Here is a 15,587-nt window from a genome sequence, read left to right as displayed (position 1 = left end):
GCGGAGGGCGGCACCCCGTTCCCGGAGCTGGGGGAGCCTCGCTGCGAGGGGATCGACGGTGCCGGCAGCGGGGTGAACCGGAGCCCCCCAGCCGAACCGAGCTGCCCTCTCTCCCGTGGGATGCGGGACACCCTCGGGTGTCACCGGTGACCCTCGTGCCACGTCCGCCTTGGCAGAGCCCCGGCGGGGCCGTGGGGTCGCGGGGCCCCGGACAGCCGCGGGTTCGGCTGCCGGGGGAGGGGCGGGAGGGACGAGGGGCGGGAGCTGCGCGCCGCCCACGCGTGACCCATTCACACAAACAACGCGAGGTCGCGCCCTGATAGGCGGAGGCGGTTGTCAATCACACGGGATATACGAGGGGTGGAGGGTGTGGCCGGTCAGGCCTGCGCTCTGATTGGTCGAGGGGCGTGTCTATCAGAGCCGTTACCGGAGCGAGGCGTGGCTGTTGGGCGAATTGTGGGGCGGGGCATGTTGGTCACCGTGGTAACCGGGGGCCGGAACACGGCTGCTTCCTGCATGCGCATTGCTGATCGGTTAAATATACTGTCAATCAACTTGGTATGCAGCAGAGGGCGGGAGCGAGCTAGGAGGTAACTTTTGATAGGATAAGTCAGCCGTCAATCGACGACAAACCTCGACGAGCGTCTCTCCTATTGGCTGTGGGTGCTTCTCCGCGGCCGAGCCAGTCGGAAGCGGAAGTGGCCGGCGCAGCCGCGGCGGGAGGGATGAAACCGGCTCCGGGGTGGCGGCGGCGGCTCCCGGGACCGCCCGTGCTGCTGGTGCTGTTGGTGTTCCTGTCCTTCCTTCCCCTGGAAGGCACAGGTGCGCGGGGACCGGGGGGAGTCATGGTGGGGAGCGCGGCGGCGACAGCCCCCGGGGCAGCATGGCGGGACAATGGGACCAGCGGCCTGGGCCACGGGGATCTGTCTGGTGCCCGCTGAGAGACCCCCAGCGCCCCCAGGGAACCCTCTGAGCCCTTCCCGGGGTCTCCACGCTCAGGGGGTCGGTGCGGCCCGGTGGGACCGGGATTTCGTGTCCCGCTGTCCCGATCCCACGGTACGATCGAGCTTCCCGTGCGATTCGGGAACCTCTTCACCTCGGGAGGCGAGTGCATGCCAGAGACACCCTCGGATTTATGTCCCTGAGGTCGGATTTTGGAACTAGGAGTCGATTTAGAAGAGACACAGGGATGGGCTTGTGCTGATCCCCTCAGCCCAGGGCATGGGGTTATCCCGAAGAAGAACCAGAGGATGTATTCCAAGGATAACAGCCGAAGGATCGTGGGGAATATGCCTAAGTGGAGGATCCCCGGGGAGGGAAAGGGTTTGGTGAGTGAAGCAGAGGGCAGCAGGGCTTGAAGCCCTCCCTGTGCACTTCCCAGGCACCAAGGATTCCATCATCCCGCTCCAGGACAGCCACACGTTTGAGTGCAGGGAATCCCGACGCTTCTGCTACAACAACACGCGTGTCCCGCAATGGAACGACATCTGGACCAGAACACAGGTGACAGGGGCAGGAGGAGGAGGAGGAGGAGGAGGCAGCAGCAGATCCTCCCTGCCCCTCCATCCATCCATTCCCCCCCCCGGCTTTCCCGCAGATCCGCGTCACCAGCAACCGGATGATCCGCGTCACCCAGGTGGACAGCGAGGAGGAGCTGGAGAAGTTCAGCCTGTGGAACGCGGTGTTCTCCCTCCTGAGGGGGAAGCTCAACGACACCAGCATCGACGTGGATCTCTACAGCAACAAAACCTGCCTCAAGGTGGAGCTGCTGGAGCCCGGCACCAACTACACGGTCGTCCTCTTCCGACGTACGTCCCCTCCCCAGTGGGGCAAGGGGGGCCTGGGGCTGCCCAGGGGACAGCAGCACAGGGCAGCTCGTGATCCAAGGACCTGTTCCTCGCTCAGGAAGGGAATCTGGGATGCAGAAGGAATTTGGGGCGCTTGGAAGTTCACCTGGATGCTGCCCCATCCCCTGTCCTTGTGTCCTAGCTTCCCGCCGTGCCCCTCTCCACTGGGATTCATTTTCTTTCCAGGCTTTGATCCTAAGCTGTTCCTTGTCTTCTCCCTGGGCCTGCTGTTGTTTTTCTGTGGGGACACACTGAGCAGGTGAGCCCCCTCCTTTCCCCACGGGGCTGGGGCAGGTGGGCAATGCCCTGTGGCTCCTGGGTGGGGGTGTTTGTGCACAGGTATCCATAAAACACCTTCTGCGGTTGATTCCCTGTGGTGATCATTGCAGGAGCCAAATCTTCTACTACTCAGCTGGGATCAGTGTTGGTTTGTTGGCCTCGCTGCTTGTCCTCGTCTACATGATGTCCAAGGTCATGCCCAAGGTAGGTGTCATGTCTTGAGGGGGTCAGAGGCCTTGTAGCCCTTTCCATACCTGGACTGGGATGGACTGGGTTTGGTGCAGAGCAGCTCAGCACCTGTGAGAGGCATCCATGGCCTGCCTGCAACCCCCCTGTGCTCCCCCAGAAAAGCCCTGTGTACTTCCTGCTGGTCGGAGGTTGGTCCTTCTCCCTGTACCTGCTCCAGCTGATCTTCAAGAACCTGAGGGAGATCTGCAAGTTCTACTGGCAGTACCTGTTGGGTAGGTGGGAGCTCTGGGATTCACCATTTCGCCAGGTGAACATCTCCTAACGGAGCTGGAACGTGCTGGGGGGCAATGCTGAGGCTCCCTGTCCCTGCTGGTGCTCCTGGGGGGTGGTGTCAGGTTCCCCCTCATCCTCACAGAGCCCCCAATTCCTGTGCTGCCCCACAGGTTACCTGCTCTTCGTGGGCCTCCTGAGCTTCGCCGTGTGCTACAGGTACGGCCCCTTGGAGAACGAGCGCAGCATCAACCTCCTCTCCTGGGCCCTGCAGCTCCTGGGGCTGCTGCTGATGTATTCGGGCATCCAGATCCACCCCATCGCCCTGGCCCTGGTGCTCGTCGCTGTCTGCACCAAGAATTTGGATTACCCCCTGCAATGGGCCTTCGCTGCCTACCGGTGAGGCCTGTGGCATTCCAGCTTGCTCGCAGCTCCCAGCTGGGGTGGGATGAGCTGCTGGATGGAGCCTGTGGCACAGAACTGGGTTGTTTTCATTGGGGTTTGGGAGTGGGGTGGGTAACTCTGCCCTTTTTCCCCTGGGACTGGTGCAGGAGAGGGTCCTTGGGAGCAAGGAGCAGAGGCTAGAGGGGGGTGTTCCACTTTCCTCACTGCCAGCTGGCCCAGGAGCTGGTCCTGTCCTGGGAGCTCGGGCTGCCCTGGGGATTCATGTCTCAGAAACTGGTTCTGCTCCAGAGATTCACGTTCCAGGAGCTGGTCTGGCCTCTGGAGCTGCTCCTGCTCAGGGTTCCTGCCCCAGGAGCTGGTCCTGCCCCAGATTTCCTGTTTTGGGAGGTGGTCCTGCCTCAGGATCTGGTCTTGCCTTAGAGTTCCTGCTCTGGGAGCTGCTCCCAGCCCATCCAGGCAGGCATTAACTTGTGTTGCCCCCCCGGCAGGAGGCTGCAGAGTTCCAAGCTGGGCCCGACCCCCCCTCGGCTGCTGTCAGAGGAGGAATATCGGCTCCAGGGCGAGGTGGAGACCCAAAAGGCCCTGGCAGAGCTGCGGAGTGTCTGCCAGAGCCCCGAATTCTCTGCCTGGACCACCGTGTCCCGCATCCAGTCTCCCAAAAGGTAACATCCCTGTCAGCAAGCTTGGGGTGGCCACCCTGTGTCCCTGTGTGCTGTCACCTCTGTCCTTAGAGATAGAGACACACATCTGTGGTCTCTGTCTCTAAGGAAAAGGATGGATAACACCAGGTCCCAGCACCAAAATGCTTTACCTGTGTGTGTCAGGGCCTCTCCAGAGGCACTGGACACACCTGCCCAACGTGCTGCTCCATGTCTTCTCCCAGGTTTGCTGACTTTGTGGCTGGTGCTTCCCACGTCACCCCCAACGAGGTGTCAGCCCACGAGCGGGAGTTCGGCCTGGCAAGTCTCTCCATTGACGAGGAGCTCTTCGAGGAGGATGATGATGATGACGAAGAGGAGAAAAACATCAGTTACTCCTTTGCTGGGAATCACAGGAGTGATTCCCTGCCCCACAACCACCTGGATGTCCAGTGAGGTCAGCTGCCTTGGGGCCAAGGTGCAGAACCATCGCTGGGCTGCTCCAGGCATGGTGGGGATGGTCCTTGTGGGGATGGACCCCCTCTGACAGGGAGAAAAGGGGGGCTGACCTCCCTTCCCCTGCAGCTCCTCCCTGAGGTGTGAATGCTGTTGTCAGCACAGCTCTGGGTGTTGGGGGCGTGGGACACATGGGAGCCCCCCCAGGCTGGGAGGCCGCCTGGTCCTGGATGCAGCTTGGACCCACCCCAACTTTTGCAGTGGGTGTTTGTGAGCTCCCAGGGTGGCACCCCCGGGACAGGGACCCTCTCCCAAACCTGGGTGCTCATCCTGCTCCATCCCTCAGTGCCACAGCTGTGGGCTGCAGACAGGAGCCCCTTTCCCCTGGCTGGACACTGGACAGCCTGGGGTGGGGATGGACCTTCCCCTCCATCTCCTGTGCAGGTGCCTGAGGGTGACACACACGAGAGGAACTTTGGACCTGTCCCGCTGGTACCTGTGTGCTCAGCACCTGCCTGGAGCCGTGATGAGGGAGCTGCCTGTGACCTGCTGCTCTTCTTCCTGTTACAAATATATCAGAGGGCTCCAGCTGGTCGGGCCACACCTCTGCCTTGGCTTCAATCCCGTGTGGATACCAAAAACTTCAGGGCTTCCCTGATGGAGCTGTGGAGCCTCAGGGTCTGCTGGCTGCCCCTGAATGTGATGTTGGGGTAGAGGCTGTGCTCAGCCCCCTCTCCCCGTGCCAGAGCTGAGGATGAGAGTGGATGTGCTTCCTCCCTGCCTCACTGCCCTTCTGCTGTTACTCCTCTCCCAGTGGGTGCGGGCAGGGACTGAGGGTGACCCCACCGATGTTCCAACTCCCAGTGCTGCCTGGGGAGCTCTGCCAAAGCAAAGCTGGAGGGGCCACCCCAATCTATGCAATTTCCTAAGCAATAACTGCCCTCACCTCCTCGCAGTGTCTCAGCTGCCCTGGGGACCCCCAGCCCAGCCCCTACCTCACCTGGAGTTTCTGCCATCCATTTGTCCCAATCCCAGGTCTGTCCCTTTGCTCCCCAGCCCTCGCTGCACTTTCCTCCCTGCTCAGGCGTGAGCAGACTCTGTTACTCCACCCCCCCACCTGCAGCATAGTGAATGACTGATTATATTTTTAATAAAGATGTATTTTTTAGGTCCCGAGCTTCATTTGTTCGTCCCGCTGTGACCCCAGGGCTCAGCCACCTGTGGGAGGTCTTTCTGCTGGGGATGGTGTGTGGGGACACAACAGCCCCTGGGTGACACAGTCCCTGTGGCAGGATCTACCGTGGCCTCAGGCTGGGCTGGGACCAGGTGTCTCCCCTTGGGGACAGGTGTCCTCCATCGAGCATCCCTGAGTCCCCGTTCTCCAGGCTTGTACCTTGCCCGTTTCCCGCAGCTCAGCAGAGGAAGCTCCCTTTGTTTGCTCGGCTCCAGGATTTTCCCTCCTTGTTCCTGCTCTGAGCTGCCGGGTGGGGAAGGCACACAGCGGCCGAGCAGGGGCTGTAGCCGGCGGCACTCGGCATCGATCCCCACCGGCTGCTCCTTGGTGCCTCAGTTCCCCCATCTGCGAGCTCTGGGGGAGTGCCCTGCGGCCCCCCGCCCCTCCGTGGGCCGGACGGGGCCAGTACTGGGCGCTGGGCTGGGCTGAGCCCCGCCGGTTCCGGGGCAGCTCCAGCTGAAGCCGCTCCAGCTGAAGCCGCTCCAGCATCTGCTGCTCTGCCACCGGGAGGTGAGTCGGGGGCCCCTCTGCTGCCGGACAGCGCCTGAAGCGCCCGAGCCCCCCAATCCTCAGCTGGATGGGGGTACCCTGTGCCCATAACCCCCATCCCAGGGCACCTGCATCCCACGGGGCGTGGGGAAATGGGGCGTGGGGACCGGGCTGAGCCCAGCGCTGCCCTGGGGCTGTGGGGGGCTCTTACTGTGACCCCCCCCCCCCATGGCTGCTGACCCTGGGGTCTCAACCCAGAAGCACGGGGGACTCAGACCCTCAGAGCCCTGGGGGTCTCTGCCTTCTCCAGAGGCTGCATCACCTTTTTTGCCCCATCCTTCCCCACCTTCTACTCGCTCTTGAACTTTCCCCGGGGCACAGATAAGTGGGGCTGGGTTTACAGCCCTGCGCCCCAGCTGTAAAGCGGGGCTGAAGGTCGGCTCCGGGAACGTGACTGTGCTGTCACAGGCAGGTGAGGGATGAGGGACAGTGAGGAGAAGCAGCACACGGGGCTGACCTGTCGAGGGGTTTGGGCTCCCTTCCCGGCCCCGGCTTCCCACTGCCAGGAAGGAGGGAGGAAGTGGAGGCTGAATTAATTCCTGCCCCAAGAACAGGATCCAGGTGTCCGCATTTCCTGGCCGGGTCCCCGCTTCCCCCCAGTGTCCGGCTGCCCCCAGCTCCACTGCAGGGTCCTGGGCACTGAGATACCCTGGGAAGGTGCCCCCTGTGCCTCTGTTCCTGTGTGGCTGCCTTGTCCCCTGTCCCCAGCTTTGGGGGGAGCAGCCAAGATCCCAGAGACTGCTGAGGACCTGGCGGCGTGTTTTGGGGAAGGGGCTGCGTGTCCGTGGTTCCAGCCTTCCCGTTCTGTGTCCCAGCTGCCCCGGAGCTGCCCGGCCATGGAAGGCACCTCATCGCCACTGGACGCCGAGGCCGTCGCCGACCTGGTGCTGCTGGACCCGCTGACGGAGGAGTCGCTGGTCCAGACGCTGCAGGAACGATTCCGCCGGCATGACATTTATGTGAGCAGAGGGACCGGGGGGCTTGGGGGGGACAATAGGGGCCGTTGGGGTGCAAGTGGGATGTGGGGTCTGGGATGGGGATTGGGAGGGCTGCAGGGTCTGGGGAATGTGATATGGGGTCTGATATGGGGATTGGGAGGGCTGCAGGGTCTGGGGAATGTGCTTTGGGGTCTGATATGGGGATTGGGAGGGCTGCAGGGTCTGGGGAATGTGATATGGGGTCTGATATGGGGATTGGGAGGGCTGCAGGGTCTGGGATGAGGAGTGGGATATGGGGTCTGAGATGGGGATTGGTAAGGCTGCAGGGTCTGGGATGGGGAGTGGGATATGGGGTCTGATATGGGGATTGGGAGGGCTGCAGGCTCTAGGATGGGGAGTGGGATATGGGGTCTGATATGGGGATTGGGAGGGCTGCAGGGTCTGGGATTGGGGAGTGGGATATAGGGTCTGAGATGGGGATTGGGAGGGCTGCAGGCTCTAGGATGGGGTGTGGGATATGGGGTCTGATATGGGGATTGGGAGGGCTGCAGGGTCTGGGATGGGGGAAAGGATCTGGAGAGTGGAAGAGCTGCAGAGTCTGGGATGGGGAGCAGGATAAAGACGCCTGGGATGGGGAGCGGTATATGGGGTCTGGGATGGGGAGTGGAAGGTCTGCATGTTCTGGGATGGGGAGCAGGATCTGGCATCTAGGATGAGGTCAAGGATCTGGGATGGGGATGGGGAGCACCAGGACCTGGTCTGAGTCCTCCCAGCCCCTCATCCCTGCTGTCCTGCAGACATACATTGGGAATGTGGTGATCTCCGTGAACCCATACCAGTCCCTGCCCATCTACACCCCAGAGAAGGTGGAGGAGTATCACAACTGCAGCTTCTTTGCTGTGAAGCCCCACATGTGAGCACGGGGAGGCTGGTGGTGCCCTTGGTCCCCTGGATTGTGTCAAGGACATCACTCCCAGGCAATCCCAGGGTGTCAGGGTTCAAGGGAATCCACTTGGGGCAACGCCACGGCCACAGGGGGGAGGTCTTGGCATTTCCTGAAGCCCCCAGGTTACACCAGCCCCTTCCAACCTCATTTGCCCGCAGCTATGCCATCGCTGACGATGCCTATCGCTCACTGCGGGACCGGGACAGGGACCAGTGCATCCTCATCACCGGCGAGAGCGGCGCCGGCAAGACAGGTACAGCCAGGGCTGCGAGGGGGGCTCGGGGCACTGCGAGGGGCTGGTGGGGTGAGAGGCACAGCCCCAGCACCCACAGCCCCACACCAATGACCCCCGGCCCCTCTCTGGCAGAGGCCAGCAAGCTGGTGATGTCCTACGTGGCAGCCGTGAGCAGCAAAGGGGAGGAGGTGAACAAGGTGAAGGAGCAGCTCCTGCAGTCCAACCCAGTGCTGGAGGGTGAGTGCCCCACACCCTGAGCCCTGGCTCCCGCATCCCAGACCTGCCAGGGTTCAGCGCCGTCCCCCTGACCGCGCCATAACCCCCGTCCTCTCCTGCAGCCTTTGGAAACGCCAAGACTGTCCGTAATGACAACTCCTCCCGATTCGTGAGTGACCTGGGGAGAGGGGTTGGACCCTGCTGGGGCCACGTGGGCCCTGATGGGGCTGGGAGCACAGAGGGGGTGGGGATGTGGGGAGTGGAGCTGCTAGTCCCACCACGACCCCCTTCCCTGACCTAACCCCCTCCCCCAGGGCAAGTACATGGACATTGAGTTCGACTTCAAGGGGGAGCCCCTGGGAGGGGTCATCAGCAACTGTGAGTAGCCACCACCCATCCCGGGGGGGTTCCACTCCACACTCCCCAGTGACACTGATCCCTCCCCGCAGACCTGCTGGAGAAATCCCGCATTGTCCGGCACGTGAAGGGCGAGAGGAACTTCCACATCTTCTACCAGCTCCTGGCTGGGGCTTCGCCGCAGCTGCTCCGTAGGTCCAGACCCCACAGTGTGGGGAACTGGGAGGTGGAACAGGAGCTGGGGGGGGGGGGGATCATGGCTGAACTGCCACATCTTCTCCCCCTCAACCAGAGCAGCTGAAGCTCCGCCAGGACTGTGGGCACTATGAATACCTGAACCGGGAGAGCTCCAGCCTGCCCGGCATGGACGATGCAGCCAACTTCCAAGCTATGCAGGTACCCATGGGAAGACAGGACTCCCCCCCAAAAATCCTGAAGCCCACCCCATCCCCTGAGCTGTAGTGTCCATCCTCAGGATGCCATGAGGGTCATCGGCTTCTCGCCCGCCGAGGTGACGGAGCTGCTGGAGGTGACGGCCGTGGTGCTCAAACTGGGCAACGTCCAGCTGAGCAGCAGCTTCCAGGCCAGTGGGATGGAGGCCTGCAGCATCACCGAGCCCCAGGGTAGGATGGGGATAGGGATGGGTTGAGGGGGGTGTGGGGACCCCCTCAGCCCCTCCTCAGCTCCTGGCATCGCCGTCTCCCCACCCAGAGCTGCGCGAGATCTGCGAGCTGATCGGGCTGGACCCCAGCACGCTGGAGCAGGCGCTGTGCTCCCGCACGGTGAAGGCGCGGGATGAGACGGTGCTCACCACCCTCACTGTCCCCCAGGTGAGCAGAACCACCCCCAGCCATGGGGCTGGTGCCCAGCAGCCCCCCATGAGCCGGCACCAGCCCCTCTCCCCTCTACCCAGGGCTACTACGGCCGGGATGCACTGGCCAAGAACATCTACAGCCGCCTCTTCGACTGGCTGGTGAAACGCATCAACACCAGCATCCAGGTAAGCTCCAGGGGATCCTGGAGCCCCAGCAGGACCCTGGACCCCCACCCCACACAGGGAGGGCTCAACACCCCATTATCTGCCCAGGTAAAGTCGGACGAGCAGAGGAAGGTGATGGGTGTCCTGGACATCTACGGCTTTGAGATCTTCCAGGTGAGGGAAGGAACCACCAGGCCCCATTCGGGGGTCAGGAACAGCAGTTGAGACATGGGACGGGGCTGGGGGCTCAGGAAGCACCTGCCGTACAGGACCCTTCTCTGGCAGGACAACGGCTTTGAGCAGTTCATCATCAACTACTGCAACGAAAAGCTGCAGCAGATTTTCATCCTGATGACGCTGAAGGAGGAACAGGAGGAATATGTCCGAGAGGTACCTCCAGCCCCTGCCAGAGCACAGCCCCAAGGAGCTTTGCCGCCCCCGGGATGGGGAAATACCGGAGACGGCTCCGCCGCATGTCCCTCCCTCGCCCCGCTCCCTGCCGAGAGCAGATTCAATGGCAGGAAGGAATTCGGGATCCCCGTGGCCGGATGTCCGGTTCCTGCCCCACATCAGCTGAGGGTGTCCACGGGGCAGGGTCTGGGTTATTATCTCTGTGTCTGACCCACATCTACTCTCAGGGCATCCAGTGGACCCCGGTGGAGTTTTTCGACAACAGCATCATCTGCAACTTGATTGAGAATGTGAGTTGCCCACCCAGTGCTGGGATCTTGGGGTTCCAGCTCCCCCCACAGCCCAAACTGGGCTTTTCTGGGGCTGGTTTGGGGTGACACCATCCATCATGGCACAGAGCACCAGCGGGATCCTGGCCATGCTGGACGAGGAGTGCCTGCGGCCCGGCGTGGTCAACGAGGACACCTTCCTCACCAAACTCAACCAGCTCTTGGCCACGCACAAGCACTATGAGAGCAAGGAGACGCAGAACGCCCGGCATGTCACCGACACCAGCCTGCCAGCGCGCTGCTTCCGCATCCACCACTACGCCGGCAAGGTCCGGCAGTGCCTGCTCCTCTTCCCTGTGCCACACTCCTCTTCCCAGAACCCTGATCCTCTTCCTAGTGCCCCAATCCTCTTCCCAGAACCCTGATCCTGTTTCCAGCATCCTGATCCTCTTCCCCATGCCACATTCCTCTTACCAGCACCCTGATCCTCTTCCCAGAGCCCCAGTCCTCTTTCCAGAACCCCAATCCTTTTCACAGCACCCTGGTTCTCTTTCCAGCACCCTGGTCCTCTTTACAATGCCCCAATTCTCCTTCCAGAACCCAAATCCTCTTCCCAGTGCCCTGGTCTTTTTCCCAGCACTCTGGTTCTCTTACCAGTATCCCAGACCTCTTCCCAGCCCTTTGGTTCTTTTCCCATCACCCCAGACCTCTTCCCAGCACCCCAGGCTTCTTCCCTGCATCTCAGACCTCCTCCTAGCTCTCTGGACCTCTTCATAGCATCCTGGTCCTTTTCCCAGTGCCCTGGTCCTCTTCCCAGCACCCCAGACCTCTTCCCAGTGCCCCAGTCCTCTTCCACTGGGATGCCCTTCCTAGCATTTTTCTCATTTCCCAGTCCTTTTCTCAGCACCCCAGTTCTCCTCCCAGCATCCTAATCCTCTTCCCAGTGCCTCAGTTCTCTTCCCAGTGCCCTGGTCCCCTTCCCAGCTTTGCACAGGAGCTGTGGGGCTGGACTGGGGACAGGCATGGAGATGCTGAACTGTGCCCCACTCCCTGCCCGGGCACTGACCCCACTGTCCCCTCAGGTGACCTACAACGTGACGGGCTTCATCGAGAAGAACAACGACCTGCTCTTCCGCGACCTCTCGCAGGCCATGTGGGCGGCCCGGCACGCGCTTCTGCGCTCGCTTTTCCCCGACGGGGACCCCCAGAAGGTCTCCCTCAAGCTGCCGCCCACCGCAGGCTTCCAGTTCAAGTCGTCTGTGGCGATGCTGATGAAGAATCTGTACTCCAAGAACCCCAACTACATCAGGTACAGGGCCTGGGAGAGACACGGGGTGTCACTAGATGGACGCGAAAAGATTACACTCACCCGTCAGGTTGTGAGATGAGAAAGAAGGGATTTTATTTTTGGGATCTTGACTTACATAGTCTTTGGAATTTGATCAGGGATTGGGGAACGAGGTTAAGCCTTTTTTGACCCCACTGGTCAACCTGGAAGTCTATCAATTTATTCTTCCCCCTGGAGGGAATGTATTATTTAAAAAATATCAGTCTTTATTTTTGTTACAAGGGTGAGAACTCCAGTACAAGAATGTAAAACCATCAGAAGGCTAAAAAATCAGGACGACACCCTGGGGTGGGGGGGCTTTGGTGCCTGTGAGACCCACCCCAAACCACCACTGCGCTCTGCAGGTGCATCAAACCCAACGACACCAAGTCAGCGATGGTGTTCACGCCAGAGCTGGTGCTGGCACAGGCCCGGTACCTGGGGCTGCTGGAGAACGTGCGGGTGCGGCGGGCGGGCTACGCCTTCCGCCAGCTCTACGGCCCCTTCCTGCAGCGCTACAAGATGCTCAACCCCCGCACGTGGCCCCGCTGGGACGGTGGGGACAGGTATGGGGCTGGCACGGACCGTGAGGGTCCAGGGGGCTGCCGGGGGGGGTCTCTGACCAGCCTCGTCTCTGCCACGGTGCAGGGAGGGGGCCGAGGTGCTGCTGGCAGGTCTGGAGTTCCCCGCGGAGGAGCTGGCGTTTGGCCACACCAAGGTCTTCATCCGCTCGCCACGCACTGTGAGTCTGTGAACAGTGAGTCCGTGGGGTTCCAGACTCGTCCTGGGAGTTCCTGGGTGATGCCACAGCCCCTGGGGCTGCTCAGTGACCCAGCGCCTGCCATGGTTGTCTCCAGCTCTTCGACCTGGAGCGGCAGCGCCAGGAGCGCGTGTCCCAGCTCGCCACCCTCATCCAGAAGATGTTTCGGGGCTGGCGGTGCCGGACCCAGTACCAGCTGATGCGCAAGAGCCAGATCCTCATCTCTGCCTGGTTCCGTGGCCACAGGGTGAGGACAGGGTGGGTCCTGGCCATGCTTCCCCTGCCCATCCCTCTTTCCCTGGCTCTCCAAGCCCACCCACCTCACCCCCTTGTTGTCCTCAGCAAATGAACCGGTACAAGCAGATGAAGCGGTCGGCACTGATCCTGCAGGCGTACGCACGGGGGTGGAAGGTGAGGGCTGGGCACCCCCAGGGCCACCAATGGGACTGGGCTGGTGTGAGGGAGGAGGTTGGGTGGGGACAGGGGCTCCGTGTGCCCCACGGTGGGACCAGATTCACTCTCATCTCCTCTCCCCGTCTTTTCCTCCTTCTCTCCTGCCTCTCTCCTGCCTCTCCCTCTCGCTCCATGTCTGTGTTGGTGTCTCTCCCTCGGGCTCCCTGGGCTCTCACCCTGGCAGTCTCGCCGGCTCCTCCGGGAGCTGAAGTCCCAGCGCCGACGTCACGCGGCCGCCACCACCATCGCCGCTCACTGGAGAGGGTACCAGGTAACGGGGTCACGCGCCCTCAGGCCACCTCTGTGCTGCTGTCCATGCCGCTGTCCGTGACACCGTGTCCGTGTGTCCCTTCCAGCGTCCAAGTCTGTTATTGTGTCTGTGTGTCCGGGCTGTCTGTCTGTCTGCCCACCCCACTCCTGCCCACCCTGTCGGGCTGGAACCTCTGTCCTCTCCACTGGGGCCAAACTGGGACGGGGAGGTATGGGGGATGAGACACCCTTGTCTTTGTGGGGCTGGTGGTGATGTCCGGTGTCCTCACCGCTGGCACTGTCCCCGCAGGCACGCAGGACCTACAGGAGGTATTTCCGTTCCAGCGCCAGCACCTGCTTGGCCAACTTCATCTACCGGCGGCTGGTGAGCGGGGCTGGGGGAGAGGGGGCCACGGTGCCTTCCCAACCCCCTGCCATGGGGCTGGATGCTCCTGTCCTCTCCTGACCCCTTGCCACATTGTCACCCCCAGGTGCACAGGTACCTGGTGGGGCTGTCAAAGAACCTCCCACCGCTGTCGGTGATGGACCGGACCTGGCCCCCGGCGCCGTACAGGTTCCTGGATGACACCAACCAGGAGCTGAAGAACATCTTCTACCACTGGAAGGTGGGAGCAGGGGGAGGTGGGGAGGATTCCAGGTGGGGTCTTGGTGCGCCAGCTCACCCCAGAGGTCTTTGGCAGCACCAAATCGCCTCCTCCCTCGGCAGTGCAAGAAGTACCGGGACCAGCTGCCGCCGTCACGCCGCGCCCAGCTGCAGGCCAAGCTCTGTGCCAGCGAGCTCTTCAAGGACAAGAAGACCCTCTACCCAAAAAGGTGCCAGGGCAGGGGGCTGGGGGTGCAGGAGAGCTCAGAACAGCAGTGGCTGATGGCCTTGTCCCCAGCCTGCAGCAGCCCTTCCGTGGAGAGTACCTGGGGCTGAAGCAGAACCCCAAGTACCAGAAGCTCCACGCCGTGGCCAAGGACAAGCTGGTGATGGCCGACACCGTGAGGAAGGTGAACAGGGCCAATGGAAAGGTGAGATCCTGCCTCGGCACCGTGCCCTGAGCAGCAGGAGGGCACGTGGGACCACCATAACCCCCTGCCCACGCTGACCCCCACCCACAGACAGTCCCACGCCTGCTGCTCCTCACCACCGAGCACCTGGTCCTGGCTGACCCCAAGGCCGCCCAGCCCAAGACCGTGCTCAGCCTCAGCGACATCCGTGGCGTCTCAGTCACCCGCTTCTCTGACGGCTTCCTGGCCCTGCACCTCAAGGAGGTACCTGGGGAGGGGGATCCTCCCTGGGGGCTCGGGGGGTCCCCAGCAGGACTGACCCCCCCCTTGCCCCACAGGTCTCCACAGTGGGGGCCAAGGGCGACTTCCTGCTGTTCAGTGACCACCTCATCGAGCTGGTCACCCGCCTGCACCAGACCTTCGAGGCCGTCACCGGGCAGGCGCTGCCTCTGCACATCACTGACAGGTGTGGGTGGGGCTTTGTTGGGCGTGGCTATCGTGGGTGTGGTTACACTGGGCGGAGTCAGAAGGGCAGGACTACAATGGGCGGGGCTGTGTGGATGGGGCACTACAATGGGCTGGAGGCACAGAGGGCGTGGCTTCTGAGGGTGGAGCAGGGTGGGGCGGATGTGGGTGTGGGCACTGGAGGGTGGGGCTACAGTGGGTGGGGTTATTGTTGGTGGGACAGGGCGGTGCCCAAGGTGGGATTGAGGTGGGGGTGGGGCCTCCAAGGGTGGGGCACCATGTGAGTGCCCTGATTGGCTGCAGCAGGAAGATGCTGAGGCGTGGGTGTACCCAAGGCAGCTCATTGGGCAATGAGGGGATGGGCCTGAGCGTGTCCCCTTCCCACCTCTCCATCCTGACCCCTCCCCATTCGAACCCCTCCCCTCCATCCTGCCACCCCAGGTTCTCCACCCACTTCCCAAAGGGCGACGTGTCCATCACCGTGGTGGAGTCACCCAAGGCCAGCACCAACGGCCCTGTCTGCAAGAAAAAGGGCAGCAACAAGATGGAGGTCCTGGTGCAATGAGGGGTCCCTTGCCCCTCACAGTGGCATCCCCGACCCTACCTTGTGTCATCCCCCACCCCTGTGGGTGCTGGCAGCACGCAGGCATCGCACCAAACCCATTAAAAGGATGCTGAGGTGTCGGTACCAGGGCGGTGTCACCCCGTTACAGGCGGGGTGGGACCTCAGGACACAGTCCCCAAGCTGGGGGGCACAGCCCAGCCCGGTGACGTAGCCCCTCATCCCGGCCTCCTGCTTTTCCTGACTTTTCCTGACGCCTGACTGCAGCCAGCGCTCAGCTTGTGGTGATTGGAAAGGCTCCAAATTGTGGCCACTTTTCTCATCAGAGTGGCTCAGGGCTCATGCTGCTACAGAGGCAATTTCTTGGTGGCCGTGGGTGGATCCATGGGAGGTCCCTGTCATCCTCCTGCCTGTGCTGGATGTCCTTGTCCCCCTGCCCAGGGTCCCCCCACCCTGCTGCATGACACCCATGCAGGGGCTCCTTGCCCAGGCTGGTGCTGCAGCTGCACTTCGGGACAAGGGACAAAGAAAACGGGATA

The 15,587-nt window shown here is 62.2% G+C and overlaps 2 protein-coding genes across 3 annotated transcripts; both read left to right on the top strand.

The window, feature by feature from the left end:
* The first annotated feature begins 674 nt into the window (after window positions 1-674).
* Window positions 675-5,254, top strand: NEMP1 (nuclear envelope integral membrane protein 1). 2 transcript variants are annotated; one of them, XM_066207464.1, is made up of 11 exons: window positions 976-1,328; window positions 1,411-1,503; window positions 1,598-1,808; window positions 2,034-2,106; window positions 2,237-2,330; window positions 2,473-2,587; window positions 2,759-2,804; window positions 2,896-2,984; window positions 3,479-3,652; window positions 3,874-4,085; window positions 4,529-5,254. In XM_066207464.1, exons 1-11 carry the CDS (start codon window positions 1,251-1,253, stop codon window positions 4,796-4,798), a joined length of 1,455 nt encoding a protein of 484 aa, XP_066063561.1. In that variant the 5' UTR covers window positions 976-1,250; the 3' UTR covers window positions 4,799-5,254. The 2 variants fall into 2 exon arrangements, with proteins under 2 accessions (XP_066063562.1, XP_066063561.1); XM_066207465.1 differs by lacking the exon at window positions 976-1,328 and adding an exon at window positions 675-822 and having other exon boundaries at window positions 1,382-1,503; window positions 2,759-2,984; window positions 4,529-4,616.
* A 1,449-nt stretch (window positions 5,255-6,703) lies between these two features.
* Window positions 6,704-15,143, top strand: MYO1A (myosin IA). Its single transcript, XM_066207277.1, has 28 exons — window positions 6,704-6,826; window positions 7,603-7,718; window positions 7,910-8,004; window positions 8,119-8,223; window positions 8,325-8,371; window positions 8,517-8,580; window positions 8,652-8,750; window positions 8,852-8,955; window positions 9,035-9,182; window positions 9,271-9,389; window positions 9,473-9,559; window positions 9,647-9,712; window positions 9,824-9,928; window positions 10,177-10,239; window positions 10,347-10,547; window positions 11,301-11,527; window positions 11,911-12,111; window positions 12,194-12,287; window positions 12,403-12,552; window positions 12,648-12,716; window positions 12,943-13,029; window positions 13,318-13,392; window positions 13,499-13,633; window positions 13,735-13,841; window positions 13,910-14,042; window positions 14,133-14,285; window positions 14,360-14,487; window positions 14,928-15,143. Exons 1-28 carry the CDS (start codon window positions 6,704-6,706, stop codon window positions 15,049-15,051), a joined length of 3,225 nt encoding a protein of 1,074 aa, XP_066063374.1. The 3' UTR covers window positions 15,052-15,143.
* Window positions 15,144-15,587: the final 444 nt, after the last annotated feature.

This window comes from Chamaea fasciata, unplaced genomic scaffold (assembly GCF_029207755.1).
Source record: "Chamaea fasciata isolate MVZ Bird 193981 ecotype frontalis unplaced genomic scaffold, bChaFas1.0.hap1 SCAF_41, whole genome shotgun sequence".
Classification (NCBI taxonomy): Eukaryota; Metazoa; Chordata; class Aves; order Passeriformes; family Sylviidae; genus Chamaea; species Chamaea fasciata.
This window is presented reverse-complemented; position numbering and strand designations above follow the sequence as displayed.